General features: G+C 52.0%; 1 protein-coding gene across 5 annotated transcripts in view; it reads right to left on the bottom strand.

Annotated features, from left to right (window-relative positions):
• Positions 1–265: 265 nt before the first annotated feature.
• Positions 266–22,406, bottom strand: part of SEPTIN4 (septin 4) — a 65,902-nt gene continuing 43,761 nt past the window's right edge. For 4 of the 5 annotated variants that reach the window (XM_074974730.1, XM_074974735.1, XM_074974732.1 and 1 more), the window contains 3 exons: positions 20,935–21,097; positions 1,671–1,770; positions 266–727 (listed from right to left, as the gene is read on the bottom strand). In XM_074974730.1, coding sequence (XP_074830831.1) covers positions 668–727; positions 1,671–1,770; positions 20,935–21,097 — 323 coding nt within the window. In that variant the 3' untranslated portion in view covers positions 266–667. Of the gene's footprint in view, positions 728–1,670; positions 1,771–19,088; positions 19,344–20,934; positions 21,098–22,406 lie in introns of those variants that run through there. The other variant, XM_074974733.1, reaches the window with a different exon arrangement.

The following is a 22,406-nucleotide window of genomic DNA, read 5'->3' as shown; positions in this document are numbered from 1 at the left end:
GGGGAGCAGCTCATGCTTTGCTGGGAGCAGAGCAGAGCTCCCTGCAGCATGAGCTGCCAGGCCACAGGCTGCCCTGGGGACTGAGAGTTTTGCTCTGGAACCACTGCAAAATGCTGACTTCACTGGCTCCTCATACTGCTGGGGAGCAGCCTGGGCATACGGCCATGGCCACTGCGCTGCACCAATCAGCCTGCTCTGGGGCCCAACTGTGAAGGAGCCTTGAGGGGAAAATATGTGAAACTCAGCACTGTGTGTGTGTGTGTGTGGGGGGGGGGGGGACTGCAGACAGACATGCGGCTCTGCACACATTCAACACGAGGGAAGCAGCCCAGTGGCTGGGCCTGACTCAGTCAGACCACGGGGAAGACTGCCTGCAGCCGCAGGTGGGCAAGGCTGGGTTTGCAGGAGCCTTGCCAAGGAAGCCGGCTGAGTCCAAGCCAGGGTAGGCATGGGGAGGGCGGCTGCAGAAGCTTTGGTGCGGGTCAGCCTTTATTTCCTGTAGGTCGCTGAGGAAAGCGCAGCGAGCGTCCATAATAAGGCGTATTGCGTCAGCTGAAGGTGCTAGGTGCGTTGTTGGTATTGAGTAGCATAGCTGGCTTTGATGGCTGGGGTTTGATGTAAACATTTCTGGTCTAAGTGGGGCGGGAGCTGGAGGGGAATGAGGTGGCTAGTGGGAGTCCTTCATCTGTCTCTGGATCTTCTGCAGCATCTCCTGCATCCGCCGCAGCTGAAATGGAATAAGAAAGCATGTGAGGGCCAGCTCCCCGCCGCCCACTGCCTGGGCATCAGCACTCTGCTTCGGAGACCGGGACACAACCGCTGTGCTCCTTTGTGCCAGCCAGCGGGAGTGACAGCACAGAAGGGCTGTCACCATAGGGCCTGATTCTCCCCCACCTGACACTCGGGCAGCTCTTTGATACCTGTGCACAGAGAGTGCAGGGGCTGTTCAATGCTGCCCACTCTGAATGTTCCACCTGCACAAAGGGGGATGATGGTGAAGAGTGCTGGGGCGAGGAGCAGGCCCAGCATAGCTAGGCAAAGCCTTGGGAATACAGAGAAAGGGGTTTCTCCTGGGAACTCCAGTGGCAGGAGTTAATTAGAGCAATGCAGCGAGGAAGGAGGGGCTGGTGAGGCGGAAGGGGTCCAGGCCGAGTCTGGCTTTAGCTCATATCTTCAGTCCTGAGCTGGCAGAGGGGAGCAGGTCCCTGGAATGTGCAGAGGAGGCCAACCTCGGGGTGTGCTAGGGCCAGCGAGAGCAGGGAAACAAGCCAGTTAGCACCATGGACAGAGCAAACTCGACCTTCAAAGGATGTAGCTAATTCCTCGGGGGGAAGAACCCAAAGCCCAGTTCTGCGGGAGGGAGACCCAGGGAGGCGGTAATGGCTGCAGGAGGCCAAAGGTCAGTGGACAGCTTTGCACTGTGGATGGAGCTGGAGCCTGTTAGCTCCTCCAGTGGGAGGGGAGTGGAAATACGCAAAGCGAGGCGTGTGTCAGGCCCTGCTGCAGGCTGCCTCTGCTGCCATGGAGAGCGAGGGGGCCACAGCCCAGCACTGTTGCATGCAGGGAGCGGGCGAGAGTGCAGCTCTCAGTTCTAACCAGGCCTCCCACGGGCGGGGGTGGCTCCAGGGCAGCCCCTGGCAGGAGACAGAGGCCCCGGCCCCGGCACACACCTCTTCGTCCTTCTCCCGAATGAGTTTCTCTGTCTCAGAGTCCGGCACTGCTGGGACAGCTGGGATGGGGAAATCTGTCCCGCTTTCCCGTGTCAGTTTGCTAGGAGGCAAAAGAGGAAGAAACACATGGGTAGTTAGCACGGCCCTCGGTGCGCTGGAGAGGCCAGGCCAGCCGGGAGGAGGCATTCAGAGCGATGGCACAAGGGCGGTGGAACCACGGGAGACTCGCACCTTCCCGTCTCTCCGAGACCGTGCACCAGTGGGACCAGCCCCAGAGAAGCAGGATTGGGCCTGAGGCTCCTGTGCCCTGTGTCCGTGTTTCCACCAGCGCAAATGGGGGCAGAGCAGCACCACGCTGACAGGTCGGCGTGTCACACCCAACCTGCACTCGGGAACGCGACCCCACAGACAGCGCCCCAAGGCAGACTCAGGCCGGGGCTGCAAAGGCTCCTCAGAGTGTCTGCGTTCCCCATGGTCACACACTGCCGGGCCTGTCTCCTTCTGGGGAGCGCGCAGGGCCAGCCGGCTTGAAGGGGAAGTGAGCAGGGCCTGCTCCCTACAGAACCCCTGCCCGTCACAACGGTCAGAGAGTGAACAGGTGACTTCCCATCACAAGGGACAGGCCCACAGTAGGATCTTGCTGGAGAACTGGCAGATCAGAGAAAATCAAAACACACAGAGGGTGGATCTACCAGAACCCAGAGTCGGGGGAGGGGAGTGACGGAAGAGGCCAAAGTTCCTAATTCCCCCCAGATGGGGCCCACACTTAACACCTGAGCAGCTCCCCTTTGCCACTCAAAGCCTGGCCAAAGAGCCAGGTCTTGGAGACGGTGGAGCCCATTGGTAGGGCCCCAGTGCCTCTTCCCTCTCCTCCCACCTGGGGTGACCTGAGGATATGCACACTGGGTCTGTGAGCCCTGGGGCTTCTTTCTGAGAAGTCAAGCCCCAGCAAACCGCACACACAAGAGGGACTGACACTGTGCCCATCACTTTGGTAGCTTCCAGAGAGGCATTCATGACGTGACTGGCCCCGGGCCCCCTCCTGCTGCTGTGCAGTGCTGGGTTTCAACTGGGGAAGGCAGGCTGAAGCAGAGCACCTCAACTTGGAGCACGACGGGGCGAGGTTGTGGAGGTCTTCGTCCCAGTGGAAGGGAGTTCCACAGTCCCTACTCAGCCCCTGAGAAAGCTCTGGCCCCAAGTGAGCTGCTCCCATGTCACTGGCTGCCGGTGCTGCAGGTGACAGAGTCCTGTTCCACTCCTGCTGCTGAGGGGCCCGCCAGACAGGCTCTGGGGCCACTGCTTGACCCCATTTGGATGTATGGGGATGTTACATTTCCCACCCTAGAGGGTCCAGGCACACAGGCTCCGTGGTCACACCCAGCTACCCAGAGAGGATGCTAATGTGTCCTCGGACCACCATGCTCGGGAATGGTCCAGCTGGCAAGTGCAGCCTGGCTGCTTCATGGCAGATACTCTCCTAGTCTCTAGCTTTGCACCCATTTATCCCAGGGTCAGTCAGCAGCTAGCCGGAGACCCAGGTCACCCCCCCACTCTGGCCTTCACCAAGGACACACCCAGGCCCTGCTCAGTGGGGGCAGCTCTTCTTAACACGCATACTATGTCTCATGTAGGGATCAGCCTTCTAATCCACACAATAGGACTCAACATGAAATGCGCTGGCCCAGTACGACATAATCCACCCAAGGCTTTGCCATGTGGCTGGACCACAGAGCATCACCCTGGGATGCCAGGGACCTGTTCCTCTAGCAATCAGGGAAATTCCACAAGAGCATGAGTGCCACCTTGTGGGGCATCCAAGATGTCCCTACCACTCACTGGGCCTTGCGTGTCTCTGGGCATTAGGAATAGCTGACGGTCCCCGAGCATAGTCCCATGGGGAACACACACTGGCCTCCCCTTGTCATTCTGCAGACAGCCTGGGCCCATCAGCAGCCAGGGCTCCTTTCTCCTGTACAGGCACCTGCGGTGCTTTTGGTGGGTCAGGTACCCTAGCAAGGCCCTTCCCCTCCGTCAGTGACCAGTGTCCTCTCTCACCACTGGCCGACATCCGGACCCATCAGCCAGACACTGTCACACAGCTTGGGGACCGTGATACTTGCCATCAAATGATCAGTTTGTAGACATATAAGAACTGCTGTTGAAAGAAGCCCAGGTTAACGGGGAGGCCCAGGACAAGTAGAATCCAAGACCAGTGCGGGGGCAAGTGGTAGGACTAGAGCCCCCCTTGCCACTTGTGTGCCTCACCAATATAGCAGCAAACTCACTGTACGACAGGCCATGCTTGCCTAGCAAGCGCTTGCTCCAGGATCTGCTGGATTCCGAACTCGGGTGCAAAACTTCAAAATTTATTTCTTTAGGAGGAAACTCAATTTGTATAAACCCAGCCAGATTGGGATGGTCCCGCGCTTGCCATGGGCAAGGGGCCATTTCACAGAAAGTGAGATTCCTCGGTGGGAGAAGAGTCTGGAACAGAACAATGGTGACGCTCTCGTTACATGAGGCACAGCTCCAGGGGACAACTGCTCTGGCTGAGCTCAGTGACGAGTGAGAGTCACCCCTGTGCAGACGGTTAGCGCATGGCCTGCGCACTGCTTCCCTCCCACCTAAACTCATGCCACTTCAGCACTGCCCATGCCCTGGGTTTGCTCTCTGCCCAGCAGCGAATGCCACCCAACAGAGAGCAAACTGCAGACAAAAAGGCAGCATGTGTGCAGAGGAGCAGGAGAGCGCTGGGGGGTCACCCCAGGTAAGAGACTAAACTGGCAGCTGGAGCAACTCATTCTGGGGGATGAATCAAAGCAGGTCTCTTCCTGCACGGTGTTTTCCACTTCCCCCGGAGAACGAGGAGAGACACTGTGCTCTATGGACTGAGCCTGCAGAGTGCTCGGCATCGACTGGCACCTGGCAGGCCTGTCTCCCAGGGATGCCAGCAGAAGGGGAGAGGCAGTGGCTCTACGGAGCACTGGACTCTCCCCAGTGGGAGAACCCTGCTGCTGGTTCACGTCCATCCTTTGGTGGAGCGTTGCTCTGACTGGTCACAGATCGTGGCCCCCTTGGGGTGGATCTTCAGACGCATTCAGCGCTGGCCTGGCTCTGCTCCCAGTGACGTCGGGAGGAGTTTTCCCCACTGACTTCACCGGGCACAGGGAAAGGCCAGCACTGAGCACTGACCCAACTCCCACCCCGGGGGATTTAGTTATTTATTATCTGACATGTGGTTGTGCCCAAAGCCCCAGCTCTGGCCAGACCCCATTGTGCTGGACACTGTACAAACCCAGAAGACAGAGACCGTCCCTGCCCCAATGAGCTACAATCATATAACAGCGCCTGGAGGGGCTTGCTGCTTGTCAGTAGCAAAGCATTGTGAGAGACAGCCCAGGCTGGGGAGAGTTCAGGGGGCAAGGTGCTCCCACGGTCCCAGGCTGCACCCCGGGGATCCCGTTACAGTGGCACTGTGAGCAGGATGAAATACACAGCTTGTTGTACTGAGCAAGATTTGCACTTCATACACTGGTGTAAAGATTTTAAGTGTGGTGGCTAAGGAGAGTCAGGAGGAGGCTACCAGTTTGTTATTTTGGGAAAGGGAAGTAGGGACAGAAAAGCGGAAAATGACTGAAAGAAGTGAAATCTTTGCAAAGTTGGAGTTTTTTAGACTGCAGGTTGCAGAAAAAGAGAGAGAACACCAGAGACTCAGTCTCAGCACTAAAGAAACTGGCCACGGAGGAGAAGGAAAGAGAGTGAGAAAACATGAACTGGACCCGCTAGAGAAGGAGAACCAGAAACCACCGACCCCAACCATTCCTGTCACTCCAAAAATTCACAGTTGGGACCATCCATGGCCTGCGTACAACAAGACCAGCTCCTGCACTGCAGCTCGAGGCAACACCACACCAGGAAGAGATGGTGATGTAATGCCTGCCAGGGAGTGAACTGTCCAGCAAGTTGCAGCTGAACCAGAGACAAACCCCATTCTAGGAAGCATAGGGAAATATGTCCCAGAGGAGAGCCCAGAGAAGGGGGAGGTAATCTCAGAAACCACTGAGGTGGGTGAGGATTCCTGTGACTCCGTAACACAGGGAAGCAGGGTGCTTCCAGGTATGGTGGGGCTGAGACTAGCTCCTTTTCAGCAGAAGGCAACATGCCCTCAGGAGCAGGGGCAGGAGAAGTGTTGCCAGTGATTAAGGAAACTACCCCAGTTGTTAGCTGTCAGGGTTTTGCAGATGAACAAGGGATGGATTCCTTCTTGGGGAGCACAGAGAAATGTGTCTTGGAGGGGAATCTAGAGGAGGAAACTGGGGAAGGAACAGTGGGAGTACAGGAATGTCTCCTCATTGGTCACTTGAGAGAGGATGCTCATGACTGAATGGGTGAGTTAGCATCTGATCAGTCTGTGACCCAGGTTTTGAGAAGGAACTGCGTAACTGACTTTCCAGAGGGGGGCAGTGACACAGCTGACTTCTCAGGGACAGAGAAAGGGGTGACGGAGGGTACCCCAATCCAGGTCCCAGTTTTTCAGGATGCTATTTCTGATAAGTTTTTGGAAAGTAACTGTGTCTCTTTACATCAAGATGCAGCTCCAACGCCTGTGACAGAGGAGTTGAGACCAGGAAATTGCCAGGTGGTCGTTTGTGAGAATGCAAATGGCCCAACTGACAGAGAGGGGGGTGTCCTTCCCCAGACTGGTGAGACACAGAAAGCAGCTGTGGGAAAGCTGTTGGGAAAAGGTGAACCTGATCAAAGGGTAAACACACCTAGCCCAGAGAGCACGGATCAAAGCCCTCTAGGGGCAGAGAAGGACTCGGTGCTGGGAGGGGGAAACACAGGGTAACCCCAATAAGGGAGCTGGATTTTTTGCATATGTACAGTCCTGCGGTTGGGAGACAGCTCCCCAAAGGGCCAGCCAATATGCAGGATCCCCCTAAACATCTATCTTGCCAGATCCTGAGGTACCAAAATCCCAGAAACATGATTAAAATAAGAACCCAGGCATAGGGGAACACTGGAGGGAAAGAAAAACCAGTGCCTGATTACATGGGAGAGAGACAAAGGACACCATGGGTAATGAACAAACCAATGTCAAACCAGACTGTCTGAACAGAGGGCATGGTATCATAATGATACTTGTAAACGCCCATCTGTTATAACAATGTTGGTATTAATTTTAAATCTTGGGATAAGAATTTTGATACTAATGTTAAAACTTGTGGTAACGCTAGTTCTCAGTTAATACATGTAAACAGATTTAAAGCTTATCACAATAGAGAAACCATAACAAACCTGGTTTGCTGTGTGTGAGGGGGAAACTGAGGCATGCTGCCTCATGGTCTTGATGGCTGGATGCCAAGAGAACTATAACACAAACTGCCTTCAAGTTAGTCAGTGATTAAATCCTCTTGCAGTAAACTAAGGAGGGGAGGTGTGACATTCTGTACCTTGGGGGAGCACCCTGTAATCCTCCATGTTCCTTATTTTTATATAATTGTGATATTACATATAAAGCAGGCCTTGTAAGGCACGAGGGGAAAGGTCATGATCTGCTGAAAGTCATTTCTCTATCCACAGATGTGTATCATTAATGCATATGATGTTATGAGAATTGTGTTGTATGGTTGTCACTAAAACATGCTGTAAGTTGGGGGAATCAGCCAGATATTAGCTCCCCAGAGGCAACTGCAAGGAAAGTGACCAGCGTATTATAAGAAAGGGCTTATATGCTATTTTATATGAATGTTTAATAAGTTTGTTCTTATAACTTAGCATAAGTCACTGGCTTAGCATAAGTGATTAAAGTAGTTGAAGCCTTAGGCCAAGGTCAAGCTGACCTGAGAGGAAGGCTGAAAAAGCAGCTGCAAAACCAGTTGAAACTGCCCGTTATCACTGAAGATAAGGAAGAATGCAAGGAGTAGGACTGACTGTCTCCCGGAGCAAATCCAGCACCCGACAACGGACTGTCCACTCAGCAACAGAACTGTCCAATGGAAAAGAGCAGAGACCCCTACTCAAATTAGGGGATTGGACTTTGGACATGGGCGAGGGCGGTGTTACCAACTGTAGAGGGTATAATTGCTTGCAATTTCTGAGGGCCGGGGGTCCCTCTCCGGAGGCACCCAGCTCAAGCTGTATTTCTGTACACCAATAAAAGATGCCCGTGTAGATTGGACTCTGAATCTAGAATTCTGTGGGATCCTAGAGTCGAATCAAGCACCGAGAGTGGTATGGAAAGGGCTAATTTTTTTCTTCCCTAACACAGCGCCCGGGCAGGGTGTGAAACAGCCCATCCACAACCATTGTCCAGCAAGGGAGCTACAATGCAGTAACTCACCTGCATGAGGTGATACCAGGGAAATTGCTCAACCTTGCCTGGAGACTCAGCAATGCCCCCCAGACATGCCTGGATTTGTGTTCTACAAGCACATGGACTGGGGGTATAAAATTGAACACAGGGGGGCCATGCTTGGCCTTTCTACTTCACCCACCTACACTGCAAGCAATAAGGACACTCTGAAGCCTCCAACTGAGGGGACTGGCCCAGATTTCAAAGGTGAAATCTGTGTACTATGAACTGTAATATCCAGTGTGGTGAGAAAAACTGCTTAGTCTAGTTGTTGCCCAGTCTAACAGGGTTGAGAGACTGCGTGCTTATATTTTATTTCTTTTGGTAACTCTGACTTTTTGTCTATCACTTAATATCACTTAAAATCTATCTTTTGTAGTCAATAAATTTGATTTACTGTTTATCTTTACCAGTGAGTCTGTATGAAGTGTGTGGCAAATCTGCTCAGGTTCTGCAAAGGCTGGTGTATGTCCACCTTCCATTGACGAAGTGGTGAACCAATTAATAAATTTGCAGTGCTCATCTTGAGCAGTGCAAGACGGTATATTCCTGAGGTACAAGGCTAGGAGCTGGTGCCTTCTCTGTGTGATTCATGAGTGGCTCTGGGAGCATTCAGGCAATCTAGCTGGGTGTGGGGCTCCACATGCTGTTGTGCTGAGTGATCACAGCACCTGGAGGGGTTTGCTGCTTTTCACTAGCAAAGCATAGTGAGAGACAGCCTAGCCTGGGGAGAGTTAAGGGGGCACAGTGGTCCCACGGTCCCAGGCCGCACCCCACGGAACCCATCACAGTTCACATGCTGTACTGTGGCCAAATAAAGCCTCCTCTTGCTACCCCACAGCCTACAATTGGGCAGCACAGGGCATGAGGGAAAGCTCTGGTTAGCTACATAGGCCATGTGATATTTTTTGTGTTACTGGATTGGATGACTTATGTAACTACTCATAACCCCAACATGGACCCCAATACCTGGTATTGACCCTCAGCCCGATTCCTGACTCTGTCCCTGACCCTTGGCTTGACTGCTGACTTGGACCTCAGCTTGTTCTTGACACGGATACTTGCTCTGACCCCTTGCTTCAGTTCCTGGCTCCCAAGCTGTTGCCACTAGTCCTGCCTACCTCCACCCTGGATCCTCAGAGTTTGCCTGGACCCCCACATAACCCATGGAGAAGGCCGGCCTGGTGGGGACATGGAGGCAGCGGGACACCCCTTACCCGGCATGTCCCACCAAGCACTAGACTTTCCTGAATGGGTTGACAACCCCCAGGAGGAACTTCCCCCATTGTGAACACAAGTGGTGCAGCTCTCATCTGAGAACCAGGCTCTGCAGGTGCAGATCACCCAGCTACTACGAGAGCTGGCTGCCCAGGCTTGGGACGAGAACACTGCGCTCCGAGCATGTGGTGCAGCCGCTCACCTGGACCCCAGACTGACACTCCCCCTCCCAGAGCACTTCAACAGAGTCTGCCAAAACTTCAGCAGGTTCCTTAACCAATGTTATCTGCTCCACTCCGCACTTTACCCCACAGACCAGGCCAAAGTAGGACTCATAACTACTCTCCTGTCGAGGGAGGCGCTGGACTGGGCTTTGCCTCCACTAGAACGACAGAGCCTGACGCTGTCATACTGGGAACCCTTCCCCCAGGCCTTCTCGTCCATTTTTGATGACCCCCATCATGCTTGGTTGGCTGAGGTGACCTGCAAAAACTACAGCAAGGGCAGGGACCACTCGCCTCCTCGGCCACCCACTGTAGGTGGCTTCTCTCCGATACAGAGTGGAACAAAGTGGCCCAGCTCCACCAATTCTGGTGAGGATCATGCAAAAAGACCAAAGATGAGCTAGCTCACGTGGAAATGCTGACCCGTCTAGATGACTTAGCTGGCCTCACCATATGCACTGACAACAAGTTGCATGAGCAAAATGAAGAAAGGAAGGGGACTGCGTTGCCTCCTAGCTGGTGGTCCCGAGTACCCATCTCCAAGCTGCTCCCAGAAACCAAGCAAATTGGTGCAGCCCATCATCACGTGACCCCGAAGGAAAGGGAGCACCACCCAGTATTTCTACTGTGGAGAGTCCGGCCACACTCTCACCAGCTGTCCCTTGCAGGCTCTCACACAGAAAAAGACAGGAATGACCAAACACAGGCCTGGAGATGTGTGCCAGCATGGGTGGGCCCTGGGTTATACATCTCACTGGTTGCCCACATATCACCAAACCACATCCAAGGCACAGTAAGCCCTTGCCGTACTTGCAAATCCAGGTTTTCGTGCACATCCCAGGGAAGCCCCAAACAAATTCCCCACAGTGGCGCTCGTGGACTCCAGGGCTATGGTCACTTTTATAGACGCCGATATGGCATAAGCCTTGGGCATCCTGGGGCAGCAAAAAACAGCCCCCAATCTCATAGAGACTATAGATGGCTCACACCTGTCCTGGCCCAGTAACTCTGGAAACTGTGCCCCTGGAAATTGTTATCCAGGACCATGAAGAAATCCTGTGGTTCAGAATGATTGGCTCGCTCCACTTCCCCATAATTCTCAGCACCTTATGGCTGGCCACTCATGAGCTGCATGTCCTTTGGCATGAGCAGAATGTCAGTTTCTGCTCTGAATTCAGTTTGCCTGAGTGGACCAACAGACGAGTCTTGGCTTCAAGATACACTCGTCCAGGCCAAATCCAGGTCGCCCCAGAGGTGTCCTCAGGCCCAGGGTGTGGCCCAGCTGTGTTCTACCATCCAAGCTGACTCCTGCTCTTCCTGCTAAGTGCCGTGACTATGCGGATGTTTTTGAGAAGAACGCGGATGTCCTACCACTGCACTGTGACAATTGAGCTGCAACCTGGGGCCAAGACACCTTTTGGTCGCATCTTTGACATGTCAGAGCTGGAGATGGCCACCCTGTGATCCTATGTCCAGGAGAACCTAGCCCAGGGGATTATCCATCCCTCCACCTCCCTTGCTGGGGCCCCAGTTCTTCTTGTGCACAGATTACTGGGCCCTCAACCAGGTAAACCATCAGAAACCAGTATCCTCTCCCACTCATTTCGGAATTGTAGGACTGCGTATGATCAGCCCAGATGTTTACCAAGCTCAGTCTGCGAGAAGCCTACAACCTGGTGCAGATCCGTGCAGGGGATGAGTGGAAAACAGACTTTTGAACCTGGTCTGGCAGCTACAAATGCCATTTGACTTTACAAACTTTCCAGCAACATTCCAGCACTTTGTGAACAAGGTATTTTGTGACATCCTAGATCACTATGTCTTAGTCTACCTTGATGAAATATTTGTCTTGTCGGAGAGCCACGAGCAGTACATTCAACATGTCCAGTCAGTCCTGGATCAATTCTGCTGACATGATCTAAATGCACAGCTTCAAGTGCACCTTTGATCAGCACGCCATGGAGTTCTTAGGTTACATCTTGTCCCCTGAGGGCCTTCGAATGGATTCTGGAAAGGTGAATGCTGTTCAGTCCTGGGCAGTCCCCCAGAACATCAAGGAGCTGCAATGCTTCCTGGGTTTGCTAATTTTTATAGGCACTTCTTCATTCCTGGATTCTCAGACTGAATAGCCCCATTGACAGAGCTTCTCTGCAAACACAGCTCCTTCACCTGGTCTCCAGAGACTCAACAGGTGTTCAATCAACTCAAGATGGCCTTCACCAGTGCTCTAAACCTGATCCATTCCAACCACACATGCGCCTTTGTCCTTGAGACTGATATATCTAATGAAGCAATTGGGTTAACATTTTCCCAAAGATATGGGCCCCCAACAGCAATTGCTCCCCTGTGCCTATTACTCCCAGAAACTCATTCTGGCAGAATAAAATCATTAGATTTTAAATAAGGAACTTCCAGCAATCAAGGCTGCCTTTGATGAATGGTGCCACTGCCTTGAAGGTGCCTGATACCTCATAAAAACTCAGAATATCCCCACAGAGCAAAGGCACTCAGCCAAAGACAGCTTTGATAGGCCCTGTTCTTCACAGGCTTTAATTTTACCACCACCTATCACCCAGACCAGGCAGCCGACATCCAGTGTTTCATATATCTCTATTAATGCCATAGATCCCAACCCCTTTGTGCATCAAACACAACCACCTCCCCACCAGTGCAGGTCCAGGGTCATAATGAACATGTGATTCACAAAATACTGGATTCTAAAATGAAACGTGTCTCTTTCAGGTATCTAATTGACTGGGAAGGCTATGGCCCTGAGGAGTAATCCTGGGAGCCAGTGTCCCAGCTCCCAACCTCATGGTGGCCTTCCATGCAGACCACTCAGACAAACCTGGACCAGCAGGAAGCACCCATGGAGGGTGGGAGGTAATGTAAGGATCGGTGGCACTGAAGGGCTACCAGGCAACCAACAGCCTCACACGGCCAGCTGGTGGCAGCTGTAACCTGGCCACTCCCTGCAACCTGCGATCTGCAGAGATGGCATGCCACAGGAAGTTCCACCCTAAGTGATCTGACTGACAGTTGTCTTGGTGATCCCTGATTGGCTCCTTGATCCAAAATAAGCCCATGGAGCGTGCCAAGAAGCATCCAGTTAACAATGTGGATCCTGGCTTGCTGCCACAACTGCCCTGCTTACCTGTTCCTGAACTCTTAGTACTGACCTCAGCTCCAACTTGGATTCTGAGTCCCGATCAACCCCTGGAACTCCAACATGGACCCCGATACCTGGTATTGACCTTCAGCCCGATTCCTGACTCCATCCTTGACCCTTGGCTTGACTCGTGACAGGGATACTGGCTCTGACCCTGGGCTTCAGTTCCTGGCTCCCAAACTCCTGCCACGACTCCTGCCTGTTTCCACCCTGGATCCTGACAGCTCCTTCTAGTAATCCAACTAGCACCACCATATGCTACTGAATAAGTCTGGATCTGGGCTTTGGGCACATGGAGACCTGAATAGGGGTGCCTCACTGAATCTGGGAATACATTTTGCAGCATGAACAGCTCCACGTGGACGAGAAGAGGGGGCTGCAGCAGTCTTTGGTTTTAGACTTGAAAGGAATTTTGGCTTCTTCAGTTCATGCCCACTCCACAATTATCTTCAGTTGTTCAGAGGAGCCAATAAAGCAGCAAAGGTCTGTATGTATCTGTGGTATCAACCTTCCATCTCCAAGCAGCATTAGGTCTCCTTCAGATTTCAGGGAGGGAAGTGAGGTTGGAATGACTGTGTAGTTTTGGTCGTCTCTGGCACCTGCTCCTGACCCCGCACCCAATTGTAGCTAGACTTCCTTCTGGCAGAAGAGATTGAGATCACCTCAGGTATTCCAAGAGCTGCTATTCTGAGAATCGAGGAAGACTCCAACAGAGATTAAACAATTCCCTCTCTTTGAGATGCTCAGGGCCTGGGGTTCATGCACAGCATTGTAGATCAGGAGACCTGGCTTTTATTCCTAGTTGGGAACAGAGTTATGGTGTGACTTGGGACAAGTCACTTTAGCTCCCTTTGTCTCAGCTGCCAGATGTGGATGACAATCTCAAGTGCCGTGTTTGTACAGTCTGCGAGACCCAAGCATGGAGGATGCTGTATTGAGCAAGGGCAACTATTATAGTGCCAGGGCCTCTGCTGGAGTGGATCAGCACAGCTCCACTGCCTACAACAGGGTTACATCCGTTTACACCCCCTGAGAATATGGCCCAAAATACATATAAATCACTACATGCACACATGATCACTGACACCTTTAGGACCCCAAAGCAACTCCCTGAATCAGCACAGTTCACGTGGAATGACAGAGGCAGGCTTCTTCCTGATCACAACATCTAGTGCGCTGGGCATGGACTGTGATTTATGCCATGGAAGCCGGCCCAAGAACCGGTGATCCTCCTTTTTACACACAAGAAACGGGGCCACCCGCAGTAATGGGAATGGCTCACCAGCGTCACCGTTGTTTTACTACTCAACGGCCTTCCCAAGTGACTGACAAGCCTGTGTCTTCCTCCCAGGCAGAGCTCCTCAATGGTCCGTACAGATGTATCAGTCCAGGCTGAGGGCTGAAAACAGGAAGCCCCTACCTCTTGTGGCCTGGACACTGAGTGGGATGCTAGGACCAGAAGTTTATCACCACATCTGGGATATCAACGGTGTTGGTAGTATAGCCTGTTCCAACTCCCAGGGATTTGGGAAGAGGTTGCTAGCCAAAAACACCTTAGCAGCATTCACTTGTTTTAGGGGGCTGGACTCCTCTTCCACACCATAATAGAGGCTCAAATTAAACATGTATCCCAAATTAAAAAACATAGTAAGAGGAGCAAAAAAGTGCCACCGTGGCTGAACACGAAAGTAAAAAAGGCAGAGAGAGGCCAAAAGGCGTCCTTACAAACTGGAAGTGAAAATCCTAGTGAGGAAAACAGAAAGGAGCATAAACTCTGGCAAGTCAAGTGTCAAAATATAACTAGGCAGGCCAAAAAAGAATCTGAAGAGCAACTAGCAAAAGACACAAAAGCAAATTGCAAATAAATTTTTCAGTGCACCAGAAGCAGGAAGTCTGCCAAACAATCAGTGGGGCCACTGGATGATCAAGGTGCTAAAGGAGCACTTAAGGAAGATAAGGTTGTTGGAGAAGCTATAGGAATTCTTTGCTTCATATACTGCAGGGGCTGTAAAGGAGATTCCCACACCTGAGCCATTCTTTTTAGGTGACAAATCTGAGCAACTGTCCCAGATTGAGGTGTCAAGAGAGGAGATTTTGGAACAAATTGATAAATTAAATAGTAATAAGTCACCAGGACCAGATGGTATCACCCAAAAGTTCTGAAGGAACTCAAATGCAAAATTGTAGAACCGCTAACCACCTACTAGATCTCTATCAAGCGTTCTTACAACTACAATACCCACCTGCTGAGGTGAAGAAACAAATTGACAGAGCCAGAAGAATACCCAGAAGTCACCTACTGCAGGAAAGGCCCAACAAAGAAAATAACAGAACGCCACTAGCCATCACCTTCAGCCCCCAGCTAAAACCTCTCCAACGCATCATCAAGGATCTACAACCTATCCTGAAGGACGACCCATCACTCTCACAGATCTTGGGAGACAGGCCAGTCCTTGCTTACAGACAGCCCCCCAACCTGAAGCAAATACTCACCAGCAACCACACACCACACAACAAAAACACTAACCCAGGAACCTATCCTTGCAACAAAGCCCGTTGCCAACTGTGTCCACATATCTATTCAGGGGACACCATCACAGGGCCTAATCACATCAGCCACACTATCAGAGGCTCGTTCACCTGCACATCTACCAATGTGATATATGCCATCATGTGCCAGCAATGCCCCTCTGCCATGTACATTGGTCAAACTGGACAGTCTCCATGTAAAAGAATAAATGAACACAAATCAGACGTCAAGAATTATAACATTCATACACCAGTCGGAGAACACTTCAATCTCTTTGGTCACTCGATTACAGACCTAAAAGTTGCAATTCTTCAACAAAAAAACTTCAAAAACAGACTCCAACAAGAGACTGCTGAATTGGAATTAATTTGCAAACTGGATACAATTAACTTAGGCTTGAATAAAGACTGGGAGTGGATAGGTCATTACACAAAGTAAAACTATTTCCCCATGTTTAGTCCCCCCCATTGTTCCTCAGATGTTCTTGTCAACTGCTGGAAATGGCCCACCTTGATTATCACTATAAAATGTCCCCCCCCCCGCCCCGCTCTCCTGCTGGTAATAGCTCACCTTACGTGATCACTCTCGTTACAGTCTGTATGGTCACACCCATTGTTTCCTGTTCTCTGTATATATAAATCTCCCCACTGTATTTTCCACTGCATGCATCCGATGAAGTGAGCTGTAGCTCACGAAAGCTTATGCTCAAATAAATTTGTTAGTCTCTAAGGTGCCACAAGTCCTCCTTTTCTTTTTACTAACTGGTATGTAACCTATCGCTTAAATCAGGCTCTGTCCCAGATGACTGGAGGATAGCTAATGTGACATCAATTTTTTAAAAAGGCTCCAGAGGTGATCCTGGCAATCACAGGCCGGTAAGCCTAACTTAAGTACCAGGCAAATTGGTTTAAACTGTAGTAAAGAACAGAATGATCAAACACATAGATGAACATGATTTGTTGGGGAAAGAGTCAACACGGCTTTTGTAAAGGGAAATCATGCCTCACCAATCTGCTAGAATTCTTTAAGGGGCTCAACACTCATGGAGAAGGGTGAACCAGTGAATATAGTGTACCTGGACTTTCAGAAAGCCTTTGACAAGTTCTCTCACCAAAGGCTTTTAAGCGAAGTAAGCAGTCATGGGATAAGAAGGAAGGTCGTCTCATGGATCAGTAACTGGTTAAAAGATAGAAAATGAAGGATAGGAATAAATGGACAGTTTTCAGAATGGAGAGAGGTAAATAGTGGTGTCCCCCAGGGGTCTGTCCTGGGACCAGTGCTGTTCAACGTTTTAGTAAATGGTCTGGGAAAAGGGGTAGACAGGGAGGTGGCAAAATTTGCAGATGATACAAAATTACTCAAGATAGTTAAGTCCAAAGCAGACTGCGAAGAGCTACAAAAGGATCTCACAAAACTGGATAACTGGGCAACAAAATGGCAGTTGAAATTCAGTGTTTAAAAATGCAAAGTAGTGCACATTGGAAAACATAATCCCCAATATATATCCAAAATGATGGGATCGAAATTAGCTGTTACCCCTCAAGAGATCTTAGAGTCATTGTGCTCTGAAAACATCCACTCAATGTGCAGAGGCAGTCAAAAAAGCTAGTAGAATGTTAGGAACCATTAGGAAAGGGATAAATAATACGACAGAAAATATCATAATGCCACTATATAAATACTGCATGCAGTTCTGTTCGCCCCATGTCAAAAAAAGTTATATTAAAATTGGAAAAGATACAGAGAAGGGCAACAAAATTGATTAAGGGTCTGGAACAGCTTCCATATGAGGAGAGATTAAAATGACTGGGACTTGTCAGCTTGGAAAAGAGACAACTAAGGGGGGATATGACAGAGGTCTATAAAATCATGACTGGTGTGGCAAAAGTGAATAGGGAAGTGTTATTTACTCCTTCTCATAACACAAGAACCAGGGTTCACCCAATGAAGTTAATAGACAGCAGTTTTAAAACAAACATAAGGAAGTACTTCTTCACACAACACACAGTCAGCCTCTGGAATTCATTGTTAGGTGATGTTATGAAGGCCAAAAGTAATACTGGGTTCAAAAAAGAACTAGTTAAATTCATGGAGGATAGATCCATCAATGGCTATTAGCCAAGATGGTCAGGGATAAAACCCCATGCTCTGGGTGTCCCTAGCCTCTGACTGCAAGAAGCTGGAAATGCGAGACAGGGGATGGATCACTTTATGATTACCTGTTCTGTTCATTCCCTCTGAAGCACCTGGCATTGGCCACTGTCACGATCCTGGGCTAGATGGACCTTTGGTCTGACCCAGTATGACCGTTCTTATGCTCTTACCCATGGGAAGAGATAGTAGCAATACTCATGTCCAAGAGGAACCCTGTAGCTTCTAGGATGGTCCTCTATCTTGGGGCTTTCTACAGCAGCTATCACCACTGCATCTGAGTGCTACATGGAGTCGTTTGCCCCCTCCCTTCTCTGGTTATGATCTGAAGGCCAGATACGGTGATGAAGTGTTAGCCAGCTGCTAGTGGAAATGTGGCACAGAGATAGGCACATGCCACGACCCACCATGGAGGCTGGACAAATGCATTGTCCTTGCTGGGGGATGAGGATTGACTAATAGGTTCCTCGATCATTCAAGAATGTGTGTGAGAGAGAGCACCTCGGATCCATCAGGCTCACTGTACATGAGCCCTAGCGTACCCCACCAGCTGCGGCAGACTGAGTTTGCTACAACTGAGTGGGAAAGGAACTTGTCCTTTTTCAGTCTGGTGTTAACTGATACTTTCACTGTGGCAGTTTATGGCAGCCACACTCGGAGCTCCCTGAACTCTCCTTATCTCTCTCCTCCCTGAGAGCCTGAACAGCTAATCTGTTAGAAAGCTGCAGTCCTTTACCACCCTAGCCCCAGAGCCGACGCACTTGAAACAGCTGCTCTTGGCTCACTGTTTCGGTGTGTCCTACGACCGTACTACTTCACTTTCAGATACGGTAGGGTTCTACCCGTATGTCCAAACTAAACTCCTTGGTCGTATGCTCCTGTTGGATTCCCTCAAGACAGCAGCTCCCTATTATAATCCTGGAATGAAAGGCCATTGAATGTTGGCTGAGATTCTCAAGTGTATTTAGGCGCCGAATGCCCATTGATTTCAAGGGGAGTTAGTTGATTAACCCCATTGAAATCAGTTAGGTACCTAAATATCACTGAGGATCTGAGCCACTGGGACTGAATTTTAATCCCTATTCTGGTGTCTGACCATCAGGCCTTTGCTGTACTCCACCTTTAAGCACAGAACCTGGGTATGGCCAGAATTTCCTGCTCTGCCAGTTGTCTGAAGACTAGAAATTGTTCCCACAGCTCAGTAATGCAGGAGGCTTAGCTCAGGAGAGGCCGCGCTGTGCTGGGCTCAGCAGGGTAAGTGCCTGTGGCTGCCTTTGGTGGAATGGTCCATCTCCTGGCCACTGTTTAGGGCTATGGTTCTCTTAAATGCCTCCTGTGTCCACTTGGCCCAGAATCGGAGCTCTGGCCGAGCTGTCTCCAGAGCCACCACGGGGGTGCTCACAGACTCTGCATGCTTTAGCAGTACTAGGGCTGCACAAGAAGGAATGCCTTCCCAACAGCACTGGTCACTGAGTACCATTCACAGTGCCAGCTGCTGGAGTACTGCACGCCCACTGGCGATTCTGGGCTGCAGAGCCACCATGACTGAAGATGATGCACAAGAAAGGAAGAGACCAGCTTGACGCTCAGACTCCAGGCAGAGTCTGAAAAGAGACCGTCATAGTAACGGAGCCCTGCTGGATTGGAAATGACTGGGGCATAACAAACCATTGGCCTAGCATGCCATTTCACATGGTCCCTTTCTGGAGTAGATATGGATGAGACCAATACAGGATTTGATACAACAAAATACTTTTTATGAACTAATGCAGGTAGAACAGACACACAGGGCCAGCTGCAGCCTGTGACAGCAGATCAGAGCCGCACTCCACCAAAGGACAGCCGTGAACCAGCATGAGGGAAGGGACCTGGGGAGAATCCAGTGCTCCAGAAAGCCACAGCAGCTCCTGGCCTGCTGGAGTCCTTGGGAGACAGCACTTCCTGGTGTCATCCGATGCCGAGGGATCAGCGGGGTCACTCCATAGAGCAGTCGCTGCAGCACAGTCCCAAGGTGGAGGACTCTCTCCTTCTTCCCCAAGGGGATGCCGCAAAACACCGTACACGAAGAGATGAGCTTAGATTCATCGCCATGAATGAGCCATTAGAGCTGCCAGTTTAGCCTGCTACCTGGGTGTCACCATCCACTCAAGCTATGGGCAGACGGCTCCTTACATGGCCGACCTGCCCTCTGCTGTGCTGGCCGAACTCAGGAGTCGCTCTGCTGAAGCCACTGGAGTTACACCAGGGTGAGAGGAGCAGCAGCAGCAGGGACCGGAGCCACAGCTGGTGTAAACTGCAGTTATTCTCTGACGGAGCTTTTCCCCAGCGGAGGTTCTAGCCCTAGAGCTCAGGGCATATGTGAGCGCACTGCAGACAATGAGCAGCAGATACATGGGCAGAGGGCCTGGCTCTCCTCTGCCCTGCGCCCTAGGCCACCACCTCCTCCTGGGCAAAACGTGACCAGAGGAGAAGCCAGAGCACTGTGCACCTCAGTGAGTGACTCCACAGGGAGCTCGCCCTCCCTGCCGGCGCGCTACCGGAGAAACCTGTGCTCCCAGCCCTGTGCTGGCCACAGAGCTGCCCCTCGGCGTCCAGGCTGTGCACCTGGGGGAGGAGTTCACCCTGGCACTGCAGCCATGTTGTGCCAGCTACACCTGGGGTTGTACGTCCCACCCAGGCAATACTGCTGGCAGAGGCCCCTTCCGGGCTCGCTCGGAGCTAACTGTCCTGGCTCCAGGGGTAGCCTGGGGGGAAGGGGCTTGTTGGGGTAGGAAGTGGCATGGCTGGGACGTTCCAATGATCTGGCTGGTGCCTGGCTGCTGCAAGGCCCATCTGGCAGGGATGCTCGAACCAGCCCCCAGCAGCCACAGGAGTGAGTGCTTCAGGACCACCCCCCGGGGCTCTGCACAACACGGAGATGAAAGTGACCCATGGTTTTTCTGCACAGTGTCTATCATTGTGGCTCGGTGTGCAGGGTGGGGCGGCCTCACCCCGCACTCCTGCTGCCCACACACCGGTATCATGCCACGTTCCTTGCCCAGCCTTGGGCTAACCCCCAAAGGGGAGAGGCTGTCAGGGATAGATGGTTTCCTCTAGCTCCTGTCCTTGACCTGCCTCTCCCAGATCCATTCCTGGATGCGGGCACCATGGCTCTGCTCCCCCAGACTTCCCCATGCAGAGCTCAGTGCAGAGGCTGACAGAGGCTGAAGACCCTGCTCATGACTCCCAAGGTTCTTGGCAGGGTGGGCACTTGTGTCTGGCTCCGTCCTGCTGCTCCTGTGTCCGCTTCCCCCTGTACCCCCACAGGCCCTGTGCCCGCTCCTCCCGTACCCCCACAGGCCCTGTCCCTGCTCCCTCTGTACCCCCACAGGCCCTGTGCCCACTTCCCCCATAGCCCCATAGGCCCTGTGTCTGCTCCCTCCATACCCCCACAGGCCCTGTGCCCGCTCCCCCGTAACCTCACAGGCCCTGTGCCCGCTCCCCTGTAACCCCACAGGCCCTGTGCCCGCTTCCCCCTGTACCCCCACAGGCCCTGTGCCCGCTCCTCCCGTACCCCCACAGGCCCTGTGCCCGCTCCTCCCGTACCCCCACAGGCCCTGTGCCCGCTTCCCCCGTACTTGCGGTTCCTCTCCTTCACCACCATGCGGGTCATGCTCTGGATGCACTGCGCCCGGTAGTTCTCATAGTGGGTCTCTCGTGTCACATCCTTGAGGTCCTGCATGTGGGTCTTCACCAGCATGGTACGCAGTTTCACAAAGTCACAGTGCGCAGGGTTCTCCACTGCAGGGGAGGGGCCTGGCTTAGATGGGCAGATCTTGGGGACACCCAGCAAAGCAGGGCCTCCCCGACATGGGTTGGGGAGCTGAGGGATGAGAGAACAAATGACCCTGTTCCGCAGAAAGGCAGAGCACTGCTTTGAGTTGGCTTGGCTCCATAGCTGCATGAGGGGACAATGAGGGCTAAGGAGGGCCCTGCAGCAGGCCGGGGACCTCGCCCTGGCCTCCCCCAAATCACATGGAGGTGGGGCAGCACCTTAGTGCCCCCCGAGTACCCCCACTGAGATCGCCAGCCAGGACCTGTCTGGTGTGAGTGCCACGGCCCTGCCTGCTGAGACTGGCAGCAGTCCCCGTCCATGAGCACCACTGCCTTGGGGATGGAGTGATCAATGGCTCCATGTCTAGTTGGCAGCCGGTATCAAGTGGAGTGCCCCAGGGGTCGGTCCTGGGGCCAGTTTTGTTCAATATCTTCATAAATGATCTGGAGGATGGTGTGAATTGCACCCTCAGCAAGTTTGCAGATGACACTAAACTGGGAGGAGTGGTAGATACGCTGGAGGGTAGGGATAGGATACAGAGGGACCTAGACAAATTAGAGGATTGGGCCAAAAGAAATCTGATGAGGTTCAACAAGGACAAGTGCAGAGTCCTGCACTTAGGACGGAAGAATCCCATGCACCGCTACAGACTAGGGACCGAATGGCTCGGCAGCAGTTCTGCACAAAAGGACGTAGGGGTTACAGTGGACGAGAAGTTGGATATGAGACAACAGTGTGCCCTTGTTGCCAAGAAGGTCAATGGCATTTTGGGATGTATAAGTAGGGGCATTGCCAGCAGATCGAGGGATGTGATCATTCCCCTCTATTCGACATTGGTGAGGCCTCTTCTGGAGTACGGTGTCCAGTTTTGGGCCCCACACTACAAGAAGGATGTGGAAAAATTGGAAAGAGTCCAGCGGAGGGCAACAAAAATGATTAGGGGACTGGAACACATGACTTATGAGGAGAGGCTGAGGGAACTGGGGATGTTTAGTCTTCAGAAGAGAAGAATGGGGGGGGATTTGATAGCTGCTTTCAACTACCTGAAAGGGGGTTCCAAAGAGGATGGTTCTAGACTGTTCTCAGCGGTACCAGATGACAGAACAAGGAGTAATGGTCTCAAGTTGCAGTGGGGGAGATTTAGGTTGGATATTAGGAAAAACTTTTTCACTAGGAGGGTGGTGAAAGACTGGAATGCGTTACCTAGGGAGGTGGTGGAATCTCCTTCCCTAGAAGTTTTTAAGGTCAGGCCTGACAAAGCCCTGGCTGGCCTGA

The sequence above is a fragment of the Natator depressus genome, chromosome 17 (assembly GCF_965152275.1).
Source record: "Natator depressus isolate rNatDep1 chromosome 17, rNatDep2.hap1, whole genome shotgun sequence".
Lineage (NCBI taxonomy): Eukaryota > Metazoa > Chordata > Testudines > Cheloniidae > Natator > Natator depressus.
Note: the sequence above shows the minus strand (reverse complement) of the source record. Positions and strands in the feature narration are given on the sequence as shown.